The sequence below is a fragment of the Mustelus asterias genome, chromosome 20 (assembly GCF_964213995.1).
Source record: "Mustelus asterias chromosome 20, sMusAst1.hap1.1, whole genome shotgun sequence".
Lineage (NCBI taxonomy): Eukaryota > Metazoa > Chordata > Chondrichthyes > Carcharhiniformes > Triakidae > Mustelus > Mustelus asterias.
The window spans coordinates 82,595,878-82,621,354 of NC_135820.1; the positions used below are offsets into that span (position 1 = coordinate 82,595,878).

General features: G+C 46.6%; 1 protein-coding gene across 2 annotated transcripts in view; it reads left to right on the forward strand.

The window, feature by feature from the left end:
- The window catches only part of fer1l4 (fer-1 like family member 4), a 240,860-nt gene that overhangs the window by 63,298 nt on the left and 152,085 nt on the right, over window positions 1-25,477 (forward strand). For both annotated transcript variants that reach the window (XM_078237010.1, XM_078237011.1), the window contains exons 15-17: window positions 13,161-13,531; window positions 15,366-15,474; window positions 19,632-19,824. In XM_078237010.1, the coding sequence (XP_078093136.1) occupies window positions 13,161-13,531; window positions 15,366-15,474; window positions 19,632-19,824 (673 nt within the window). The remainder of the gene's footprint in view (window positions 1-13,160; window positions 13,532-15,365; window positions 15,475-19,631; window positions 19,825-25,477) is intronic.

A 25,477-nucleotide genomic window follows, 5' to 3' on the forward strand; every position in this document is an offset into this window, starting at 1 on the left:
GAGTTGGGGGTAGGTGTTAGCGTGGATTGGGGATTGGCTATCCAACAGGAAGCAGAGAGTTGGAATAAATGGGTGCTTTTCTGGTTGGCAGATGGTGACTAGTGGCGTGCCGCAGGGATCGGTGCTGGGGCCTCAATTGTTTACTATTTACATAGATGACCTGGAGGAGGGGACTGAGTGTAGGGTAACAAAGTTTGCTGACGACACGAAGATAAGTGGGAAAGTGAATTACGTGGAGGAAGCGGAAGGTCTGCAGAGAGATTTGAATAGGCTGAGTGAGTGGGCAAGGATCTGGCAGATGGAGTATAATGTTGGCAAGTGCAAGGTTATTCACTTTGGAAGAAATAAGAGCAAATTGGATTATTATTTAAATGGAAAAAAATTACAACATGCTACTGTGCAAAGGGACCTGGGGGTCCTTGCGCATGAGTCGCAAAAACTCAGTCTGCATGTACAACAGGTGATCAAGAAGGCAAATGGGATGTTGGCATTTATCACGAGGGGGATAGAATATAAAAGCAGAGAAGTCTTGCTGCATCTGTACAAGGCATTGGTGAGGCCGCAGCTGGAATACTGTGTGCAGTTTTGGTCCCCTTACTTGCGAAAGGATATATTGGCCTTGGAGGAGGTGCAGAGAAGGTTCACCAGGTTGATACCGGAGATGAGGGGTGTAGATTATGAGGAGAGATTGAGCAGATTAGGTTTGTACTCGTTGGAGTTTAGAAGGCTGAGGGGTGATCTTATAGAGGCATATAAGATAATGAAGGGGCTGGATAGGGTAGAAGTGGAGAGATTCTTTCCACTTAGAAAGGAAACCAGAACTAGAGGGCACAGCCTCAAAATAAAGGGGGGTCAGTTTAGGACAGAGTTGAGGAGGAACTTCTTCTCTCAGAGGGTGGTGAATCTCTGGAATTCTCTGCCCACTGAAGTGGTGGAGGCTACCTCGTTGAATATGTTTAAGTCACGGATAGATGGATTTCTGATCGGTAAGGGAATTAAGGGTTATGGGGAGCAGGCGGGTAAGTGGAACTGATTCATTTCAGATCAGCCATGATCTTATTGAATGGCGGGGCAGGCTCGAGGGGCTAGATGGCCTATTCCTGCTCCTATTTCTTATGTTTTATGTTCTTATGTCCCTGTCAGGCAGGGAGGAAATGGCCGAGTGAGGGAACCATGGTTCACAAAAGAGGTTGAATGTCTTGTCAAGAGGAAAAAGGAAGCGTATGTAAGGTTGAGAAAACAAGGTTCAGTTGGGTCGCTTGAGGGTTACAAGGTAGCAAGGAATGAGCTAAAAAAAGGGCTTAGGAGAGCGAGGAGGGGCCATGAGAAGTCCTTGGCGGGTCGGATCAAGGAAAACCCCAAGGCTTTTTACTCTTATGTGAGAAATAAAAGAATGACCAGGGTGAGGTTAGGGCCGGTCAAGGATAGTAGTGGGAACTTGTGCATGGAGTCAGAAGAGATAGGAGAGGCGATGAATGAATACTTTTCTTCAGTGTTCACCAAGGAGAGGGGCCATGTTTTTGAGGATGAGTGTGAGATACAGGCTGATAGGCTGGAGGAGGTAGATGTTCTGAGGGAAGATGTATTAGCAATTTTGAAAAACCTGAGGATCGATAAGTCCCCTGGGCCAGATGGGATATATCCTAGGATTCTTTGGGAGGCAAGGGATGAGATTGCAGAGCCTTTGGCGTTGATCTTTGGGTCCTCACTGTCCACGGGGATAGTCGCAGTAAGAAGTTTAACAACAACAGGTTAAAGTCCAACAGGTTTATTTGGTAGCAAAAGCCACAAGCTTTCGGAGCCTTAAGCTCCTTCTTCAGGTGAGTGGGAATCCTGTTCACAAACAGGGCATATAAAGACACAAACTCAATTTACAGAATAATGGTTGAAATGCGAATACTTACAGCTAATCAAGTCTTAAAGGTACAAACAATGTGAGTGGAGAGAGCATTAAGACAGCTTGCCTGGACGTGCAGAGTCTCACTGGCTGTCCTGTCTGGAGACAATACACAGACAGATTGAGAGCAGCCCGGTGGATGTGCCCCTACACAACAAGTACTCCTGCCTGAGTACTGCTGGGGGGGACAGCCCGCCTGGGGGAAGCAGCAGTGGCCGTGTCTCCGGAGTGGAGTCCGGCCCTGTAACTCAGAGGGCTAAGGAAAAGAGGAGGAAGGCAGTGTTAATCGGGGACTCGACAGTAAGGGGGTCGGACAGGCGTTTTTGCGGAGGCAGGCGGGAGTCTTGGATGGTGGTCTGCCTCCCTGGGGCCGGGATCCAGGATGTCGCTGGTCGACTCCCAGAAATCCTGAGGGGTGAGGGAGAGGAGCCAGAGGTAGCGGTACATATTGGTACCGCTGATATGGGAAGGAAGGGGGAAGGGGTCATGAAAAGAGAGTATAGGGAATTAGGGAGACAGCTGAGAAGGAGGAAAGCAAAACTAGTAATCTCAGGATTGCTGCCTGTGCCACAGGAGGGTGAGGGCAGGAATGGAGTGAGGTGGAGGATGAATGTATGGCTGAGGGACTGGTGCAGGGGGCAGGGATTCAGGTTCCTGGACCATTGGGACCTCTTTAGGGGCAGGTGTGACCTGTACACAAAAAACAGGTGGCACTTGAATCCCAGGGGAACCAATATCCTGGCAGGAAGGTTGTCCAAGGTGACTGGGGAAAGTTTAAACTAGATAGGTTGGGGGGAGGAGATCGAGATGAGATGACGAGGATGTGACGAGGATGTCTCAGGGACAGGACTGGATACTCCAGGTGCCGGGATTCAGATGTTTCAGGAAGGACAGGGAGGGAGGCAAGAGAGGGGGTGGAGTGGCACTGCTGATCAGGAATAGTGTCACAGCTGTAGAGAAGGTGTATGCTGTGGAGGGATTGTCTACAGAGTCTCTGTGGGTGGAAGTTCGGAGTGGGAAGGGGTCGATCACTTTGCTGGGAGTTTTCTATAGGCCGCCCAATAGTGACAGGGAGGTGGAGGAGCAGATAGGGAAACAGATCCTGGAGAGTTGCAATAATAGCAGAGTTGTTGTGATGGGAGTCTTTAATTTCCCAAACGTAGATTGGAATATCCCTAGGGTAAGGGGATTGGATGGGGAGGAGTTCGTTAGGTGTGTTCAGGAGGGTTTCCTAACACAGCATGTGGACAAGCCTACAAGAGGAGAGGCTGTACTTGATCTGATACTGACCAATGAACCTGGACAGGTGTCAGATCTCTCAGTGGGAGAGCATCTTGGGGATAGCGATCACAACTCTATCTCCTTTATGCTTGCATTGGCAAAAGAGAGGATCAGGCAAGCTAGGAAAGCGTTTATATGGAGTAAGGGGAAATATGAAGACATAAGGCAGCAAATTAGAGGAGCAAATTGGAAGCAGGTATTCTCGGGGAAATCTACTGAAGAGAGGTGGCAGTTTTTCAAGGAATGTCTGTCTAGGGTTCTACAGGACAATGTTCCGAGCAGACAGGGAGGAGTTGGTAGGTTAAAGGAACTGTGGTGCACGAAAGCTGTGCAGGACCTAGTCGAGAAGAAGAGGAAAGCGTACAAAAGGTTCTGAGAGCTTGGCGAAGATAGGGATCTAGATGAGCATACGGCTTGTAGGAAGGGACTAAAGAGGGAAATTAGGAGAGCCAGAAGAGGTCACGAGAAGGCCTTGACAGGTAGGATTAAGGAAAACCCTAAGGCGTTCTATAAATATGTGAAGAGTAAAAGGATGAGACGTGAAAGAATAGGGCCTATAAAAGGTGAAGGCGGGAAAGTCTGTACGGAACCAGTAGAAATGGCAGAGGTGCTTAATGAGTATTTTGCCTCGGTTTTCACAGAGGAGAAGGACCTGGGTGGATGTACTGTGGGCTTGCGGTGGACTGAAAAGATTGAGTATGTGGACTTTAACAAAGAGGTTGTGCTGGAATCTTTGAATGGCATCAAGGTAGATAAGTCGCCAGGTCCGGATGGGATGTACCCCAGGTTACTGTGGGGGGCAAGGGAAGAGATTGCAGAGCCTCTGGTGATGATCTTTGCATCGTCGATGGAGACGGAAGAGGTGCCGGAGGATTGGAGGATTGCGGATGTGGTTCCTATTTTCAAGAAGGGGAATAGGGATAGCCCAGGAAATTACCAACCGGTGAGTCTAACCTCAGTGGTTGGTAAGCTGATGGAGAAGATCCTGAGGGACAAGATTTATGAGCATTTAGAGAGGTTTAGTATGCTCAAGAATACTCAGCATGGCTTTGTCAAAGGCAGATCGTGCCTTACGAGCCTGGTGGAGTTCTTTGAAAATGTGACTAAACACATTGACGAAGGGAAAGCGGTAGATGTGCTTTATATGGATTTTAGCAAGGCGTTCGATTAGGTCCCCCATGGAAGGGTTCTAGAAAAAGTGAGAGGGCATGGGATCCAAGGGGCTGCTGCCCTGTGGATCCAGAACTGGCTTGCCCAAAGGAGGCAGAGAGTGTGTATAGATGGGTCTTTTTCTAAATGGAGGTCGGTCACCAGTGGTGTGCCCCAGGGATCTGTTCTGGGACTCTTGCTGTTTGTCATTTTCATAAATGACCTGGATGAGGAAGTGGAGGGATGGGTTGGTAAGTTTGCCGATGACACGAAGGTTGGTGGGGTTGTGGATAGTCTGGAGGGATGTCAGAAGTTACAGAGGGACGTAGATAGGATGCAAGACTGGGAGGAGAAGTGGCAGATGGACTTCAACCCAGATAAATGCGTCGTGGTCCATTTTGGCAGGTCAAATGGGATGAAGGAGTACAATATAAAGGGAAAGACTCTTAGTACTGTAGAGGATCAGAAGGACCTTGGGGTCCGGGTCCATAGGACTCTAAAATGGGCCCCGCAGGTGGAGGAGGTGGTTAAGAAGGTGTATGGTGTGCTGGCCTTTATCAATCCAGGGATTGAGTTTAGGAGTCCGGGGATAATGTTGCAGCTATATAAGACCCTCGTCAGACCCCACTTGGAGTACTGTGCTCAGTTCTGGTCGCCTCATTACAGGAAGGATGTGGAAAAGATTGAAAGGGTGCAGAGGAGATTTGCAAGGATGTTGCCTGGATTGAGTGGCATGCCTTATGATGATAGGCTGAGGGAGCTCGGTCTTTTCTCCTTGGAGAGACGTAGGATGAGAGGAGACCTAATAGAGGTATATAAGATGTTGAGAGGCATAGATCGGGTGGACTCTCAGAGGCTTTTTCCCAGGGTGGAAATGGCTGCTACGAGAGGACACAGGTTTAAGGTGCTGGGGTCTGGATACAGGGGAAATGTTAGGGGGAAGTTTTTCACACAGAGGGTGGTGGGCGAGTGGAATCGGCTGCCATCAGTGGTGGTGGAGGCAAACTCAATAGGGTCTTTTAAGAGACTCCTGGATGAGTACATGGGACTTAATAGGATGGAGGGTTATAGGTAGGCCTAAAAGGTAGGGATATGTTCGGCACAAATTGTGGGGCCGAATGGCCTGTTTCATGCTGTAGTTTTCCAGTTTTCTATGTTTCTATCTCTTTAACCTGTCTTAATGCTCTCTCCACTCAAATTGTTTGTACCTTTAAGACTTGATTAGCTGTAAGTATTCGCATTCCAACCATTATTCTGTAAATTGAGTTTGTGTATTTATATGCCCTGTTTGTGAACAGAATTCCCACTCACCTGAAGAAGGAGCTGAAGGCTTCGAAAGCTTGTGTGGCTTTTGCTACCAAATAAACCTATTGGACTTTAACCTGGTGTTGTTAAACTTCTTACTGTGTTTACCCCAGTCCAACGCCGGCATCTCCACATCACGGGGATAGTGCCAGAGGACTGGAGAGTGGTGAATGTTGTCCCTCTGTTCAAGAAAGGAAATAGGAATGACCCTGGTAATTATAGGCCGGTTAGTCTTACTTCGGTGGTCGGTAAGTTAATGGAAAAGGTCCTGAGGGATAGGATTTATGACCATTTGGAAAGATGCAGCTTAATCTGGGATAGTCAACACGGATTCGTGAAGGGTAAGTCTTGCCTCACAAATTTGATTCAATTCTTTGAGGAGGTAACTAAGTGTGTAGATGAAGGTAGAGCAGTTGATGTCAAAGAACAAAGAACAGTACAGCACAGGAAACAGGCCCTTCGGCCCTCCAAGCCTGGGCCGCTCCTTGGTCCAACCAGACCAATCGTTTGTATCCCTCCATTCCCAGGCTGCTCATGTGACTATCCAGGTAAGTCTTAAACGATGTCAGCGTGCCTGCCTCCACCACCCTACTTGGCAGCGCATTCCAGGCCCCCACCACCCTCTGTGTAAAAAACATCCCTCTAATATCTGAGTTATACTTCGTTCCTCTCACCTTGAGCCCGTGACCCCTCGTGATCGTCACTTTTGATCTGGGAAAAAGCTTCCCACCATTTACCCTATCTATCCCCTTCATAATCTTGTACACCTCTATTAGATCTCCCCTCATTCTCCGTCTTTCCAGGGAGAACAACCCCAGTTTACCCAATCTCTCCTCATAGCTAAGACCCTCCATACCAGGCAACATTCTGGTAAACCTTCTCTGCACTCTCTCTAACGCCTCCACGTCCTTGCGGTAGTGCGGCAACCAGAACTGGACGCAGTACTCCAAATGTGGCCTAACCAGCGTTCTATACAGCTGCATCATCAGACTCCAGCTTTTATACTCTATACCCCGTCCTATAAAGGCAAGCATACCATATGCCTTCTTCACCACCTTCTCCACCTGTGTTGCCACCTTCACGGATTTGTGGACTTGCACACCCAGGTCCCTCTGTGTTTCTATACTCTTGATGGCTCTGCCATTTATTGTATAACTCCTCCCTACATTATTTCTTCCAAAATGCATCACTGCGCATTTATCCGGATTAAATTCCATCTGCCACCTCTCTGCCCAATTTTCCAGCCTATCTATATCCTGCTGTATTGCCCGACAATGCTCATCACTATCCGCAACTCCAGCCATCTTCGTGTCATCCGCAAACTTGCTGATAACACCAGTTACACCTTCTTCCAAATCATTTATATATATCACAAATAGCAGAGGTCCCAGTACAGAGCCCTGCGGAACACCACTGGTCACAGACCTCCAGCCGGAAAAAGACCCTTCGACTGCTACCCTCTGTCTCCTATGGCCAAGATGTGGAGATGCCGGCGTTGGACTGGTGAACACAGTAAGAGTTTTAACAACACCAGGTTAAAGTCCAACAGGTTTATTTGGTAGCAAATACCATAAGCTTTCGGAGCGCTGCTCCTTCGTCAGATGGAGTGGAAATGTGCTCTCAGACAGTGCACAGAGACACAAAATCAAGTTACAGAATACTGATTAGAATGCGAATCTCTACAGCCAACCAGGTCTTAAAGATACAGACAATGTGGGTGGAGGGAGCATTAAGCACAGGTTAAAGAGATGTGTATTGTCTCCAGACAGGACTTGCAAGTCCAGGAGGCAAGCTGTGGGGGTTACTGATAATGTGACATAAATCCAACATCCCGGTTTAGGCCGTCCTCATGTGTGCGGAACTTGGCTATCAGTTTCTGCTCAGCGAAACTGATAGCCAACTGATTTCCTCGGGTGGATGGAGCTATTACGAGGGGGCATAACTATAGGGTTCATGGTGGGAGATATAGGAAGGATATCAGAGGTGGGTTCTTCACGCAGAGAGTGGTTGGGGTGTGGAATGGACTGCCTGCAGTGATAGTGGAGTCAGACACTTTAGGAACATTTAAGCGGTTATTGGATAGGCACATGGAGCACACCAGGATGGTAGGGAGTGGGATAGCTTGATCTTGGTTTCAGATGAAGGTCGGCACAACATCGTGGGCCGAAGGGCCTGTTCTGTGCTGTACTGTTCTATGTTCTATGTTCTATGACTCTGCGTGTCCTGTGTCGTGAAGGCCACCTTGGAGAACACTTACCTGAAGATCAGAGGCTGAATGCCCGTGACTGCTGTAGTGCTCCCCAACAGGAAGAGAACAGTCTTGCCTGGTGATTGTCGAGCGGTGTTCATTCATCCGTTGTCGTAGCGTCTGCATGGTTTCCCCAATGTACCATGCCTCGGGACATCCTTTCCTGCAGCGTATCAGGTAGACAATGTTGGCCGAGTTGCAAGAGTAGGTACCGTGTACCTGGTAGATGGTGTTCTCACGTGAGATGATGGCATCCGTGTCGAAGATCCGGCACGTCTTGCAGAGGTTGCTGTGGCAGGGTTGTGTGGTGTCGTGGTCACTGTTCTCCTGAAGGCTGGGTAGTTTGCTGCGGACAATGGTCTGTTTGAGGTTGCGTGGTTGTTTGAAGGCAAGAAGTGGGGGTGTGGGGATGGCCTTGGCGAGATGTTCGTCTTCATCAATGACATGTTGAAGGCTCCGGAGGAGATGCCGTAGCTTCTCCGCTCTGGGGAAGTACTGGACAACGAAGGGTACTCTGTCCACCGCGTCCCGTGTTTGTCTTCTGAGGAGGTCGGTGCGGTTTTTCGCTGTGGCGTGTCAGAACTGTCGATCGATGAGTCGAGCGCCATATCCTGTTCTTATGAGGGCATCTTTCAGCGTCTGGAGGTGTCTGTTGCGACCCTCCTCATCCGAGCAGATCCTGTGTATTCGGAGGGCTTGTCCATAGGGGATGGCTTCTTTAACGTGTTTAGGGTGGAAGCTGGAGAAGTGGAGCATCGTGAGATTATCCGTGGGCTTGCGGTACAGTGAGGTGCTGAGGTGACCGTCCTTAATTGGTTGCATTCTTGGATACACGCATCTCAATTGTTCCTTAAAAGACTCCCACATGCCAGACCCATGTTATATACATGGATTTTAGTGAGGCGTTTGATAAGGTTCCCCATGGTCGGCTCATGAAGAAAGTAAGGAGTTGTGGGAAAGAGGGAAATTTGGCCGATTGGATAAGTAACTGGCTATCTCAAAGACGACAGAGGGTGGTGGTGGATGGAAAATTTTCCTACTGGAGACCAGTTATCAGTGGTGTACCACAGGGATCAGTGCTGGGTCCTCTGCTATTTGTGATTTTTATCAATGACTTGGAGGAGGGGGCTGAAGGGTAGGTCTGTAAATTTACTGATGACACCAAGATTGGTGGAGTAGTGGATGAGGTGGAGGGCTGTTGTTGGCTACAAAGAGACATTTATAGGATGCAGAGCTGGGCCGAAAATGGCAGATGGAGTTTAACCCTGATAAGTGCGAGGTGATTCATTTTGGTAGGACAAATTTGAATGCGGATTACAGGGTCAACGGCAGGGTTCTGAGGAATGTGGAGGAACAGAGAGACCTTGGGGTTCATATCCACAAATCTCTGAAGGTTGCCACTCAAGTGGATAGAGCTGTGAAGAAGGCCTATAGTGTGTTAGCGCTTATTAACGGGGGTTTGAGTTTAAGAGCCGTGGGGTTATGCTGCAACTGTACAGGACCTTGGTGAGAGACCACATTTGGAATATTGTGTGCAGTTCTGGTCACCTCACTATAAGAAGGATGTGGAAGCGCTGGAAAGAGTGCAGAAGAGATTTACCAGGATGCTGCCTGGTTTGGAGGGTAGGTCTTATGAGGAAAGGTTGAGGGAGCTAGGGCTTTTCTCTTTAGAGCGGAGGAGGATGAGAGGCGACTTAATAGAGGTTTATAAGATGATGAGGGGGATAGATAGAGTGGACGTTCAGAGACTATTTCCTCGGGTGGATGTAGCTGTTACTAGGGGGCATAATTATAAGGTTCATGGTGGGAAATATAGGAGGGATGTCCGAGGTAGGTTCTTTACTCAGAGAGTGGTTGAGGTGTGGAATGGACTGCCTGCTGTGATAGTGGAGTCGGACACTTTAGGAACTTTCAAGCAGTTATTGGATAGGCACATGGAGCACACCAGAATGATAGGGAGTGGGATAGCTTGATCTTGGTTTCGGACAAAGCTCGGCACAACATCGGGGGCCGAAGGGCCTGTACTGTGCTGTACTGTTCTATGTTCTAAAGACTGGATCGACTGGACTTGTACTCATTGGAATTTAAAAGAATGAGAAGGGATCTCATAGAAACATATAAAATCCTGATGGGACTGGATGGCTAGATGGGGGAAGAATGTTCCCGATGTTGGGGAAGTGCAGAACTCAGGGCCACAGTCTAAGAATAACAAGGAACTAAGAACAATACAGCACAGGAACAGGCCCTTCGGCCCTACAAGCCCGTGCCGCTCCCTGGTCCAAACTAGACCATTCTTTTGTATCCCTCCATTCCCACTCCGTTCATATGGCTATCTAGATAAGTCTTAAACGTTCCCAGTGTCCCCGCCTCCACCACCTTGCCTGGCAGCGCATTCCAGGCCCCCACCACCCTCTGTGTAAAATATGTCCTTCTGATATCTGTGTTAAACCTCCCCCCCCCTTCACCTTGAACCTATGACCCCTCGTGAACGTCACCACCGACCTGGGGAAAAGCTTCCCACCGTTCACCCTATCTATGCCTTTCATAATTTTATACACCTCTATTAAATCTCCCCTCATCCTCCGTCTTTCCAGGGAGAACAACCCCAGTTTACCCAATCTCTCCTCATAACTAAGCCCTTCCATACCAGGCAACATCCTGGTAAACCTCCTCTGCAATCTCTCTAAAGCCTCCATGTCCTTCCGGTAGTGTGGCGACCAGAACTGGACGCAGTATTCCAAATGCGGCCGAACCAACGTTCTATACATCTGCAACATCAGACCCCAACTTTTATACTCTATGCCCCGTCCCATAAAGGCAAGCATGCCATATGCCTTCTTCACCACCTTCTCCACCTGTGACGTCACCTTCAAGGATCTGTGGACTTGCACACCCAAGACCCAATAAGGGGTAAGCCATTCAGGACTGAGATGAGGAAGAACTTCTTCACTCAGAGAGTTGTGAACCTGTGGAATTCTCTATCAAAGAAAGCTGTTGGGGCCAGTTCGTTAAATGTGTTCAAGAGGGAGCTGGACGTGGCCCTTGTGGTTAAAGGGATCAAGTGCATGGAGAGAAAGTGGGAGTGGGATACTGAAAGTGTATGATCAACCATGATCACATTGAATGGTGGTGCAGGCTGGAAGGGCTGAATGGCCTCCTCCTGCACCTATTTTCCAAGTTTCTCTGAATAATCCTGGACTCATTAATAACTAACCCAGTCAGAGCACCTATCATTGGATCCAATGGACAGAATTCAGATGGTTTAAAATGGGCGAGTGTTAAATACACGTGGGTTAAACAGAAGAGGATATAACGGGTAAATATTAATCAGTGGGTATAAACAGGTAAATATTAATCAGTGGGTATAAACAGGTAAATATTAATCAGTGGGTATAAACAGGTAAATATTAATCAGTGGGTATAAACGGGTAAATATTAATCAGTGGGTATAAACGGGTAAATATTAATCAGTGGGTATAAACGGGTAAATATTAATCAGTGGGTATAAACGGGTAAATATTAATCAGTGGGTATAAACGGGTAAATATTAATCAGTGGGTATAAACAGATAAATATTAATCAGTGGGTATAAACGGGTAAATATTAAACAGTGGGTATAAACGGGTAAATATTAAACAGTGGGTATAAACGGGTAAATATTAAACAGTGGGTATAAACGGGTAAATATTAATCAGTGGGTATAAACAGGTAAATATTAAACAGTGGGTATAAACGGGTAAATATTAATCAGTGGGTATAAACAGGTAAATATTAATCAGTGGGTATAAACGGGTAAATATTAATCAGTGGGTATAAACAGATAAATATTAATCAGTGGGTATAAACAGATAAATATTAATCAGTGGGTATAAACGGGTAAATATTAATCAGTGGGTATAAACGGGTAAATATTAATCGGTGGGTATAAACGGGTAAATATTAAACAGTGGGTATAAACGGGTAAATATTAAACAGTGGGTATAAACGGGTAAATATTAAACAGTGGGTATAAACGGGTAAATATTAATCAGTGGGTATAAACAGGTAAATATTAATCAGTGGGTATAAACGGGTAAATATTAATCAGTGGGTATAAACAGATAAATATTAATCAGTGGGTATAAACAGATAAATATTAATCAGTGGGTATAAACGGGTAAATATTAATCAGTGGGTATAAACGGGTAAATATTAATCAGTGGGTATAAATGGATAAATATTAATCAGTGGGTATAAACAGGTAAATATTAATCAGTGGGTATAAACGGGTAAATATTAATCAGTGGGTATAAACGGGTAAATATTAATCAGTGGGTATAAATGGATAAATATTAATCAGTGGGTATAAACAGGTAAATATTAATCAGTGGGTATAAACGGGTAAATATTAAACAGCGGGTATAAACGGATAAATATTAATCAGTGGGTATAAACGGATGGGTGTAATTGAGTCTACTCTGGTGAATGAGGTTAAAGTGACCTGAACTGTGCTCATTTCTTCTCTAAATATTCCTTTCTTGTTCTTTCTAAGTCTCTCCAAATATACCCCATAACACAGGCGACTGCACTGACACACCGTCTTTGATCCATGGTAACTAATAGCAGCAGGAGTAGGCCATAAGACCTCTTGAGTCCCTCAGCAAGTGGCCAATTCAGTAGTGGTCTTAATTCCAATTTCCTGTCTGACCCTTGACTCCTATATTGATCAGAAATCTGTCTACCTCAGCCTTGAACAGATTCAACGATCCAGCCTCCATTGCTCTCTGTGAAAGAGCATTCCACAGACTAATGACCCTCTGAGAGAAAAAAAAATCCTCCTCATCTCCATCTTAAATGGGAGACCTCTTATTTTGAAACTGTGCCCATTAGTTCTAGATTCCCCCAAGAGAGGAAACTCCTCTCAATATCAACCCTGTCAATCCCTGTCTGAATCTTGTTTGTTTCAATAAGATCACCTCTCATTTTTCTAAACTCCAATGGGTAAAGGCCCAACCTGCTCATCCTTGCCTCATAAGACAAACCCCTTCATCTCCGGAATCAGCCTAATGAACTTTCCCTGAACTGTTGCCAATGGTGAATCGAGAATTGAGGGAATTTTGAAAGTTTTGTTCATTCACTATCTCTTCAGCCACTTCTTAAAAGTCTTGAGGACGCCTGCCATCAGGTCCAGGAAACTTGTCAGCCATTGTTTCCATTCTCGCCTTGAGAAACTCCTTACTGAAACTTCACTTTACTACTTGCAAACCCACCTCCCAGGTTACCTTTGTCTATATCTTGCAGCTGGATTTCACCCCACCTTCGGTCCCGCCTGGATTCACCTCTATGGCTCACCTCAGAACTCCGTGCTAATGGACGCCCACAAAAACCTGAATGAGGGTCTGAGAGAGGGGATATTTTACAGAGGACGATTACTTATGGCAGTGACAGTGGAAGTATTCAGCTCAATCTCAGCTATTCAAGGTGCCAAAGGCAAAAACCTGAAGAGTGCCTTCAGCAAACTCAAACTGAAAAAAAAAAGCAAGAAATCAAAATCCAAGTCTAAAGCTAAAGAGGAAACCAGCGGCCAAAATGAAGATGAGGATGGGGCAATTCCCCAAGAGCAGCCGAGTGCGGTGGAGGTTGAAGTGGAAGAAATCCACCCAGTCCCAGAGGTCAGTTTAGTAACAAACCTGTTGTGATACATTTCTGTTCTCTGCCTTTCATTCACATCTGCTATTGGCTGTTTTTTTTTTGCCAGTTCCTATTGGGTCATCCAGTAGAACTCCGATAATTCTTTGGCCCATTAATCTTCTATCCTTTTCATAAAATAGCCAGCCTCCCAACTCCTGGAGATGACCCACAATCCTCTCTATAGAAACCCATCTGGTTAATGGGAGATGGACTGATAGCCCAGGCTGGGAACCTACCCTGGGGACACGGGTTCAAATCCCACCATGGCAGTTGATGGAATTTAAACTGAATTAATAAAAATCTGGAATATAAAGCTAGTCTCAGTAATGGTGACCATGACAACCATCATCAATTGTTGTAAAAACCCATCTGGTTCACTGATATCCTTTAGGGAAGGAAATCTGTCATCCTTACCCAGTCTGGCCTACATGTGACTTCAGACCCACAGTAATGTGGGTTGACTCTTAATTACTCTGAAGGGAAATTAGGGATGGGCAATAAATGCTGGCCTTACAAGTGATACCCACTTCCTATGAACAAATAAAGAAAAAGTTTCCCCTTTGATCCATTTTTCATTGGATTCTATTTTGCCGGGGGGTCAGGACCCAGTGTTGGGACCGTACACAAGCCCCAAACTCAAACTTGTTGTCAAGGCCTCTCAACAGTACAATGTTAGTCATGGCAGTCTCCAAATTGGCCACAACTGCATTGGTCATCCAATCGAGGATGGCGAGCAGGTTCCTGTGACAGGAGGCCCAATGAGAGGACCCTGAATATTGTGCGGCTGACAGCATCATTGAGAGAGGTGATGGTGCTGCAGTGGAATAGCCACTGTGAGGATGTCTCAGAATAGAGGCGCTCAGAGAAACCTGCTGAAAATTAAAAGTTCAGGGTCCAGCGTTGCCAGCGTGATGTGCATTGAGGAGAAATCGCTCCAAAGGAATGGTTATGGGCAAAACGGTGACCTTGCCCTTTTTGTGGCTCATTCGTTGGGTCAGTGAGAAAAGATTCTTGGGGCCCTCAGCCAGCTGTGGAAATGCTGACTCCAGACTCCGCAAGGGTTCTGGGAAAATGCTGTCCATATCTGAAAACAACTCTTAAATGTTTCTTGAATTGACTGGATAAGCCACCTGGATCTTTGAAGCCGTTGCCAAGATCTGGATCATTAATAAATATTGGATGCCATCTACCTCCTTGATAAAGGCAGATGCAAATATTAATTTAAATACAGGCACTTTTCAGATCTAAAAGTGACATCCTTTGGCTCATTTGTGAGTTCAGACGATTCACAGCGAGCAATCTTCTGGTCAGGATAGTCACAGTCCCATTGCTCTATTTCTGCAACAAGATTGCAAGGTGAGGAAATGGCCAGCGCTCTATTTAAAAGATTGCTGATAGAATGAATCTTATAGTGCATGGAGCTATATAAATCCCAACTTGTATATTGACCGCTGAAGGTGAGCTTGGGGGAAGAAGTAATGGAGAATCCAAAGGGAGCGTGTTGGACTGCCCCATTTCACACGGAAGCTTCAGCTGGGAATGGAGCATATTAAAACTAAATGTCCTCTGGCTTCAAACTTCAATGACCATCATTGGCATTGCCCGATGGACATTGCTGCCAGATTAACCCTTACGTGGGGAATTGACCCTCTGTGACTTATCACTAATTTAACTGATGATGATAGCGTTGGCGGAAGTGACTGCCCTATTGTTAGACTAGGTGGGACCGACTCCGAACAGCAGAAAAGTTTCAACAATCTGAGATCAGGATGTAAATAATGAAAGCACCAAAATTCAAAGTCTTTCTCTGTTCAGTCTATTGCAGGTGAAAAGGAAGAATTCCTGCTGTTTGCTGCATTCTTTGAGGCAACCATGGTCGACCCTTCTGTAGGGTCACGCCCTCTCACCTTTGAAGTGTCCATAGGTAAGAACCTGCCTTTGTTGATATTGTTGAAATTGCAGCTGTGACGTTTATGAAGAGCCAGTGTTCTGGCCAAAGCTTACTTTATCTGTTTGCAGACACACAAATAGCAACGTAGAGATAAGGAGAAATTACTTTTCTCAAAGGGTTGTGAATCTATGGAATTCACTGCCCCATATAAGATATAGAATATATTCTACATTAAATATAGCTCATGGGGCGAAGGGAATCAAGGGATAGTGGGGGAGGGAGGGGTAGAAAGGCGGGATCAAAATATTGAATTTGATGATCGTGATGAATGGCGGAGCAGGCTCGAAGGGCCAAATGGCCTCCTCCTGCTTCTAGTTTCGATGTTTCCATGTGCACATTGACATTGGCTTTGTTTGGGTGATGTTCCTTATCTGGAGAATATTGTTCACATGGCCCATGTTGCCTTGGTTCATAAGTTTATAAATAAAGGATCAGAATTAGGCCATTCGGCCCATTGAATCCACTCCACCATTTGATCATGGCTGATATGCTCCTCATCTCCATTTTCCTACCTTCTCCCCATAACCTTCAACCCATTACCAATTAAAAATCTGTCCAATTCCTCCTTAAATTTACTCACTGTCCCAGCATGCACCACACTTCGGAGTAGCGAATTGGTGATTGTTGTTGTTCCATTGCAATTGTTGGGGACTTGTGGTCCTCTGAGATTGATGGTAGTTCTGCACTCAGTACCGCTGGTGGGACCCTTCTCCCAGAGATGCCAATTGCGATGAAGCAACAGCTTGGATATGCCCATGGTTGTGTCAGTATATTTGGCCATTTAGTTCCACTGCGTACGATTGAAGTGACAACTTCTCTATCCATGTTCCAAGTTTCCACATGGGCTGGCTCCTGTTGAGAGGGTTGAATGTTTGCACCCTGATTGGCTGTCCAATGCTCAACTCTGCAATGGTTTGACTGTCTGTCATTTCACTTTGATCTTGTTCGCTCCTGCCTGGTGCTGCTTCTAGTTTTAGTAGCCTTTTTGCTATTGGAAGAATGGTTTGCATGTGGTGTGACATCAGTCTCTCGATGGGACCATTTTCCATGCTTCCAGTTTCCATTCAAGGATTTCCTTGTCTAAATCTGTGCTAGATTTACTCGAGTTCTTGGGCAATCCGCCTCTGCCTTTCTGTTTGACTGGGGATAGTGCAGAGACAATGGTCTGAATGTTCTGGTCTGGAGGTGGAAGCAGCTTGCCATTGGCCACTAGTGGGGTCTGTCGGTCCTGCCAAAGTCAATGGCCATTTGGATTGATCGCCGGCTGTGCTGCTGGGGAACCTGCTGTGGGGAGTAGCTTTCAGCGGGACTGGAAAATGCTCACGGGAAAAACCAGTCGCCAGGCACTCTTTCTCAATCTGAGCATAGTGTTCCATTTGTGTTAACACCCTGGACACTAATGTGGCTGCTTGTTCTTGCTGCATTAGGGTTTCTCCAAAGAGATGAGATGAGAAAATCTTTTGCAGCCATTTCAGTATTTACCTATTGTGCTTTCTTTCAGCAGCTTTTTTGCAGATTTGAACCTTTCTGCATTCCTGGGTTCTCGGCATCTTCTCTGCATCATTTCCAGGGTTCAAAAATCTATTATCTTCACTTCCTAACACCATATTTTATCGATAAGGACAGCAGCCTTCATTAGTCTCTTGTCTCAGTGAGAGTATTTATTGAACTGCCTGAAGATGTCTGCCTCCAGAGTCACATGATGACAGAAGTTCAGATGTGACTGATGGTTACATTTGCCTTTGACAAGGTACCTCATGGTAGACTGGTACGATAGATGAAGTCACATGGGATCAGAGGAGAGCTGGCAAGATGGATATAGAACTGGCTTGGCCATAGAAGACACAGGGTAGCAGTAGAGGGGTGCTTTTCTGAATGGAAGGTTATGACTAGCGGTGTTCCACAGGGATCAGTTCTGGAACTTTTGTTGTTCATAGTATATATAAACGATTTGGAGGAAAATGTAGCTGGTCTGATGAGTAAGTTCGCAGACGACACAAAAGTTGGTGGAGTTGCGGATAGTGAAGAGGATTGTCAGAGGATACAGCAAGATATAGACCAGTTGGCGTCTTGGGCAGGGAAATGGCAAATGGAGTTTAATCCGGATAAGGGTGAGAAAATGCATTTTGGAAGGTCCAATGCACATAGGAATTATACAGTAAATGGTAGAACCCTCAGGAGTATTGACAGGCAGAGAGATCCGGGCGTGCATGTGCACCGATCACTGAAAATGGCAACGCAAGTGGATAAGGTAGTCAAGAAGGCATTTGACATGCTTGCCTTCATCAGTTGGGGCATTGAATATAAACATCTGCAGGTCATGCTGCAGCTGTACCTGGGGGTCCTTGTGCATGAGACGCAAAAACCCAGTCTGCAGGTGCAACCGGTGATCAAGAAGGCAAATGGGATGTTGGCCTATGTTGCAAGGGGGATAGAATATAAAAGCAGAGATGTCTTGCTGCATCTGTACAGGGCATTGGTGAGGCTGCAGCTGGAATACTGTGTGCAGTATTGGTCCCCTTATTTGCGGAAGGATATATTGGCCTTGGAGGGAGTGCAGAGAAGGTTCACCAGGTTGATACCAGAGATGAGGGGTGTTGATTATGAGGAGAGACTGAGCAGATTGGGTTTGTACACGTTGGAATTTAGAAGGCTGAGGGGGGATCTTATAGAGACCTATAAGATAATGAAGGGGCTGGATAGGGTAGAGGTGGAGAGATTCTTTCCACTTAGAAAGGAAGCTAAAACTAGAGGGCACAGCCTCAAAATAAAGGGGGGTCAGTTTAGGACAGAGTTGAGGAGGAACTTCTTCTCTCAGAGGCTGGTGAATCTCTGGAATTCTCTGCCCACTGAAGTGGTGGAGGCTACCTCGTTGAATATGTTTAAATCACGGATAGATGGATTCCTGATCGGTAAGGGAATTAGGGGTTGTAGGGATCAGGCGGGTAAGTGGAACTGATCCACTTCAGATCAGCCATGATCTTATTGAATGGTGGGGCAGGCTCGAGGGGCTAGATGGCCTACTCCTGCTCCTATTTCTTATGTTCTTATGTACAGTACCTTAGTTAGGCCTCATTTAGAATATTGTGTACAATTCTGGTCACCACATTACCAGAAGGATGTGGATGCTTTGGAGAGGGTACAGAAGAAGTTTACCAAGATGTTGCCTGGTCTGGAGGATATTAGCTATGAGGAGAGGTTGGATGAACTCGGTTTCTTCTCACTGGAACGATGGAGTTTGAGGGGTGACCTGATAAAGGTTTACAAGATTATGAGTGGCATGGACAGAGTGGATGGTCAGATGCTCTTTCCTAGGAAAGAAAAGTCAAATACTAGGGGGCAAAGGTTTAAGGTGCATGGGGAAAAGTTTAGAGGAGATATGCAAGGCAAGTTTTTTACACAGAGGGTAGTGAGTGTCTGGAACGCGCTGCCCGGGGAGGTGGTGGGAGCAGGCACAATAGCGTAATTTAAGGGGCAACTAGACGAAAACATGAATAGGATGGGAATGGAAGGATATGGACTCTAAGTGCATACGGTTTTAGTTTAGGCATGATCGGCGCAGGCTTGGAGGGTCAAAGGGCTGTTCCTGTGCTGTACTTTTCTTTGTTCTTTGTATTTCAAAACACAAATAGGATGGGTGAGGCCTAGGCCCCACCCACTTCCCCTAATTGAGGCCTTTGTTGAAAATTAATGATCACTTAAGGGCCATTTCCCACCCAGCCTCAATTTTCAGGCAGGGATGTCTTCATCAACGGCCTCCTTGCAACATTGGCGGACACCCCCCTCCTATGTGGTATGTACCTTCCCCTCTGCACTTCCAGCAATACCTGAGTTCAGGGCTCGACCACACGGCACTGACAGTGACGCTGCACATTAATCCTGGCTGATACAGAACTCTCTGCCTCATAGGAAAGCATTATTTAATTAGCAACACTTCTGTGAGCCAATAGTTGGAACCATTCCTGCTTCAATCAATCTGCTGACTGACTGAAACCTTTTGCTGCACTATTGGGAAATGAGCTGGGAGTTATCTGTCGGGTAAATATTGTAAAATGGTTTCACTGCCCTGTAACCTCTGAACTCTCACCACAGTGAGAAGTCAAAATGATCATTTTAAAACTTTTTTTAAGGTAACTATGGCAAATTAGTAGATGTTGTCACAAAAAAGAGGAAAGAAGGGAAGGTGGATGAGAATGAAGAGAAGAAATCTTTGCTGGATGCCAGAGATTCTGAGGATGAGCTGGAGTTTGCTGAAGCTAGTTTACCACCAAAACAGAATTCAATCACACCCCCTGCAAAAGCAGAGAGTACCGAGTTCGACAGGTAAGCTCCAAACAATCAACACAAGCTGCTAAACATGTCATGTTGTTAAACCTTCCCTCCTCATTCTCCTCAGCCTCTGACACGGCTAAAAACACCATCCTCCACCAATCCCTGTCTGCTCCCAGCTGGGTGGGATTGCTCTCTCCCGTTCCCACTCCGCTTTGGCTAATCTTAGCCACAAAACACTGGCAATGGTTTCTCTTCTTGCTTCCACACCGTTATCTCTGGTGTACCCCAAGGATCTATCCTTCAGCACCCACCGCCCATTCCTCATCTAAATGTTGTCCCTCAGTGACAGTGTTAACTTCCACATGTACACTGACAACGCCCAGCTCAACCTCAGCACCGCCTCTCTCGACTCCCCCACTGTCTGTAAAGCAAAGAACAAAGAAAATTACAGCACAGGAACAGGCCCTTCGGCCCTCCAAGCCTGCACCAACCATGCTGTGCGACTTAACTAAAACTCCCTACCCTTCCGGGGACCATATCCCTCTATTCCCATCCTATTCATGTACTTGTCAAGTCACCCCTTGAAGGTCACTACCGTATCCGCTTCCACTACCTCCCCCGACAACAAGTTCCAGGCACCCACTACAATCTCTGTAAAAAATCTGCCTCTTACATCTCTTTTAAACCTTGCCTCTCGCACCTTAAACCTGTGCTCCCTAGTAATTGACTCTTCCACCCTGGGAAAAAGCTTCTGCCTATCCACTCTGTCCATGCCTCTCATAATCTTGTAGACTTCTATCAGGTCTCCCCTTAACCTCCGTCGCTCCAGTGAGAACAAACCAAGTTTCTCCAACCTCTCCTCATAGCTAATGCCCTCCATACCAGGCAACATCCTGGTAAATCTTTTCTGTACCCTCTCCAAAGCCTCCACATCCTTCTGGTAGTGTGGTGACCAGAATTGAACAGTATATTCCAAGTGCGACCTAACTAAGGTTCTATAAAGCTGCAACATGACTTGCCAATTTTTTAACTCAATACCCCGGCCGATGAAGGCAAGCATGCCGTATGCCTCTTGACTACCTTCTCCACCTGCATTGCCGCTTTCATTGACCTGTGTACCTGTACACCCAGATCCCTTTGCCTATCAATACTCTTAAGGGTTCTGCCATTTACTGTATATTTCCTATCTGTATTAGACCTTCCAAAATGCTTACCTCACATTTGTCCGGATTAAACTCCATCTGCCATCTCTCTGCTCAAGTCTCCAACTGATCTATATCCTGCTGTATCCTCTGATGGTCCTCATCGCTATCCGTAAATCCACCAACCTTTGGGTCGTCCACAAACTTACTAATCAATTCAGTTACATTTTCCTTCAAATCATTTATATATATTACAAACAGCAAAGGTCCCAGCACTGATCCCTGAGGAACACCACTTGTCACAGCCCTCCATTCAGAAACGCACCCTTCCACTGCTACCCTCTGTCTTCTTTGACCGAGCCAGTTTTGTATCCACCTTGCCAGCTCACCTCTGATCCCACGCGACTTCACCTTCTGCACCAGTCTGCCATGAGGGACCTTGTCAAAGGCCTTACTGAAGTCCATGTAGACAACATCCACTGCCCTACCCTCATCAATCATCTTCGTCACTTCCTCGAAAAACTCGATCAAGTTCGTGAAACACGACCTCCCCTTCACAAAACCATGTTGCCTCTCACTAATACGTCCACTTATTTCCAAGTGGGAATAAATCCTGTCTCGAAGAATCCCCTCCAATAATTTCCCTACCACTGATGTAAGGTTCACCGGCCTGTAATTACCTGGAATATTCTTGCTACCCTTCTGAAACAAAGGAACAACGTCGGCTATTCTCCAATCCTCTGGGACCTCCCCTGTTGTGCAGATGCCGGCGTTGGACTGGGGTAAAACACAGTAAGAGGTCTCACAACACCAGGTTAAGGTCCAACAGGTTTATTTGGTGGCACAAGCCACTAGCCTTCGGAGCGCTGCTCCTTCATCAGGTGAGTGGGATTTCAGTTCACAAACAGGGTATATAAAGACACAAACTCAATTTACAAAATAATGGTTGGAAGGTTCATGTCACACTATCTGTAACCCCCACGACTTGCCTGGGCTTGCAAAATCTCACTAACTGTCCTGGCTGGAGACAATACGCATCTCTTTAACCTGTGCTTAACCCTCTCTCCACTCACATTGTCTACACCTTTAAGACTTGATTACCTGTAAAGACTCGCATTCCAACCATTATTTTGTAAATTGGGTTTGTGTCTTTATATGCCCTGTTTGTGAACTGAAATCCCACTCACCTGATGAAGGAGCAGTGCCCTGAAAGCTAGTGGCTTGTGCTACCAAATAAACCTGCTGGACTTTAACCTGGTGTTGTGAGACTTCTTACTGTGTGTACCTCCCCTGCAGCCTGTGAGGATACAAAGATTTCTCTCAAGGCCCCAGCAATTTCCTCTCTTGCCTCTCTCAGTATTCTGGGGTATATCCCATCAGGCCCTGGGGACTTGTCTACCTTAATGTTTCTCAAGAACCCCAATACCTCCTCCTTTTTGATCTCAACATGACTCAAACTATCTACACATCCTTTCCCAGACTCATCATCCACCAAGTCCTTCTCTTTGGTGAATACTGACGCAAAGTACTCATTTAATACCTCACCCATTTCCTCTGGCTCCACGCATAGATTCCCTCCCTTGTCCTTGAGTGGGCCAACCCTCTCCCTGGCTACCCTCTTGCTCTTTATATATGGATAAAAAGCCTTGGGATTTTCCTTAATCCTGTCGGCCAATGCTTTTTCGTGACCCCTTTTAGCCCTTCTTACTCCTTGCTTAAGTTTCTTTCTGCTTTCCTTGTATTCCACACTTGCTTCGTGTGTTCCCGGCCTCCTAGCTTTGACAAATGCTTCCTTTTTCTCTTTGACTAGAACATAGAACATAGAACATAGAACATAGAACATAGAACATAGAACAGTACAGCACAGAACAGGCCCTTCGGCCCACGATGTTGTGCCGAGCTTTATCTGAAACCAAGATCAAGCTATCCCACTCCCTATCATCCTGGTGTGCTCCATGTGCCTATCCAATAACCGCTTAAATGTTTCTAAAGTGTCTGACTCCACTATCACTGCAGGCAGTCCATTCCACACCCCAACCACTCTCTGCGTAAAGAACCTACCTCTGATATCCGTCCTGTATCTCCCACCATGAACCCTATAGTTATGCCCCCTTGTAATAGCTCCATCCACCCGAGGAAATAGTCTTTGAACGTTCACTCTATCTATCCCCTTCATCATTTTATACACCTCTATTAAGTCTCCCCTCAGCCTCCTCCGCTCCAGAGAGAACAGCCCTAGCTCCCTCAACCTTTCCTCATATGACCTACCCTCCAAACCAGGCAGCATCCTGGTAAATCTCCTCTGCACTCTTTCCAGCGCTTCCACATCCTTCTTATAGTGAGGTGACCAGAACTGCACACAATATTCCAAATGTGGTCTCACCAAGGTCCTGTACAGTTGCAGCATAACCCCACGGCTCTTAAACTCCAACCCCCTGTTAATAAAAGCTAACACACTATAGGCCTTCTTCACAGCTCCATCTACTTGACTGGCAACCTTTAGAGATTTGTGGATATGGACCCCAAGATCTCTCTGTTCCTCCACAGTCTTCAGAACCCTACCTTTGACCCTGTAATCCACATTTAAATTAGTCCTACCAAAATGAATCACCTCACATTTATCAGGGTTAAACTCCATTTGCCATTTTTCAGCCCAGCTTTGCATCCTATCTATGTCTCTTTGCAGCCTACAACAGCCCTCCACCTCATCCACTACTCCACCAATCTTGGTGTCATCAGCAAATTTACTGATCCACCCTTCAGCCCCCTCCTCTAAGTCATTAATAAAAATCACAAAGAGCAGAGGACCAAGCACTGATCCCTGCGGCACACCGCTAGCAACCTGCCTCCAATCCGAAAATTTTCCATCGACCACCACCCTCTGTCTTCGGTCAGACAGCCAGTTACCTATCCAATCGGCCAACTTTCCCTCTATCCCACACCTCCTCACTTTCATCATAAGCCGACCATGGGGGACCTTATCAAACGCCTTACTAAAATCCATGTATATGACATCAACTGCCCTACCTTCATCAACACACTTAGTTACCTCCTCAAAAAATTCTATCAAATTTGTGAGGCAAGACTTGCCCTTCACGAACCCATGCTGACTATCCCGGATTAATCCCCATCTTTCTAAATGGTCGTAAATCCCATCCCTAAGGACCCTTTCCATCAATTTACCAACCACCGAAGTCAGACTAACCGGTCTATAATTACCAGGGTCATTTCTATTCCCTTTCTTAAACAGAGGAACAACATTCGCCATTCTCCAGTCCTCTGGCACCATCCCCGTGGACAGTGAGGACCCAAAGATCAAAGCCAAAGGCTCTGCAATCTCATCCCTTGCCTCCTACAAGGCTCACAATATCTCTCATTATTCAAGGTTCCCAAAACTTGCCATACTTATCCTTCATCCTTACAGGAATGTGCCGGTCCTGAATCCCTATCAACTTACACTTGAAAGCCTCCCACATGCCAGATGTTGATTTGCCCTCAAACATCTGCCCCTGATGCGCGATATCACTCACGAGGCTTGAGATGCTCAAGGAAATAAAGGCTTTTATTTACTATTACAACGAAGCTACCATATATGGTACACGATCCCAGACTGAGGGGTCCCAGACAGAGCAGTGACCTTTATACCTCTCCCAGGAGGCGGAGCCTGACTGGGATGTACCATAATAACTATAATACAGGTGTAACAGCCCAACCCTAACCCCAACAGCAACAAGTAGAACAACCCATCCCTAACCCCAACAGCAACATATATACATACTCGTAGTACTGGCCAGACCCTGGCTCAGTACTACCTGGTGGGAACCAACGATGGTTCACCACATTCACCCCTCCTTTGAAGACAAAGGCCGGCGGGGTACACAAAAAACACAGAATAATTTGTCATCAGTCTATAAGTTCAGACGGTCAGGGGGACCGCACCGTCGTTGTGACCTCCTCAACACCGGTGATGACACCGGAGTAGGCACTCGCGGTGGCGTTCTCCCTAAGGCGATGTCCAACGGTTCCTCCACAGTCTCATGGGCCAGTTGACCCCGAGGTGATGATAATCTGTTGAGTTCCGACACGCCCTGAAGTGGTGACCATCTCCTGGACTCAGGCAAGCTGTACACGGGAGTAAAAGGGTTAAGTAATGGTCCCGATGCTGCCCGCGCCATGTCCGGAGGGGAAACAATAGTTAGGGGGTCTCTAACAGAAGGTATGGGAGCGACAGGGGTTTCTACGTCCCCTGCTGGCGCCAGGTCTCGAATCGAGACCGTGTCCTCTCGCCCGTCAGGGTATGCCACATAGGCATACTGAGGGTTGGCGTGGAGGAGATGGACCTGTTCGACCAACGGGTCGGACTTGCGGGCCCTTACATGTTGCCGCAGGAGGACAGGTCCTGCGTACGTCAACCAAGACGGTAATGAGGTCCCAGAGGAAGACTTCCGAGGGAATGAAAACAGCCTCTCATGGGGAGTAGCGTTGGTTGCCGTACACAGGAGTGAGCGAATAGAATGGAGCGCATCAGGGAGCACCTCTTGCCAACGGGAGACTGGAAGGCT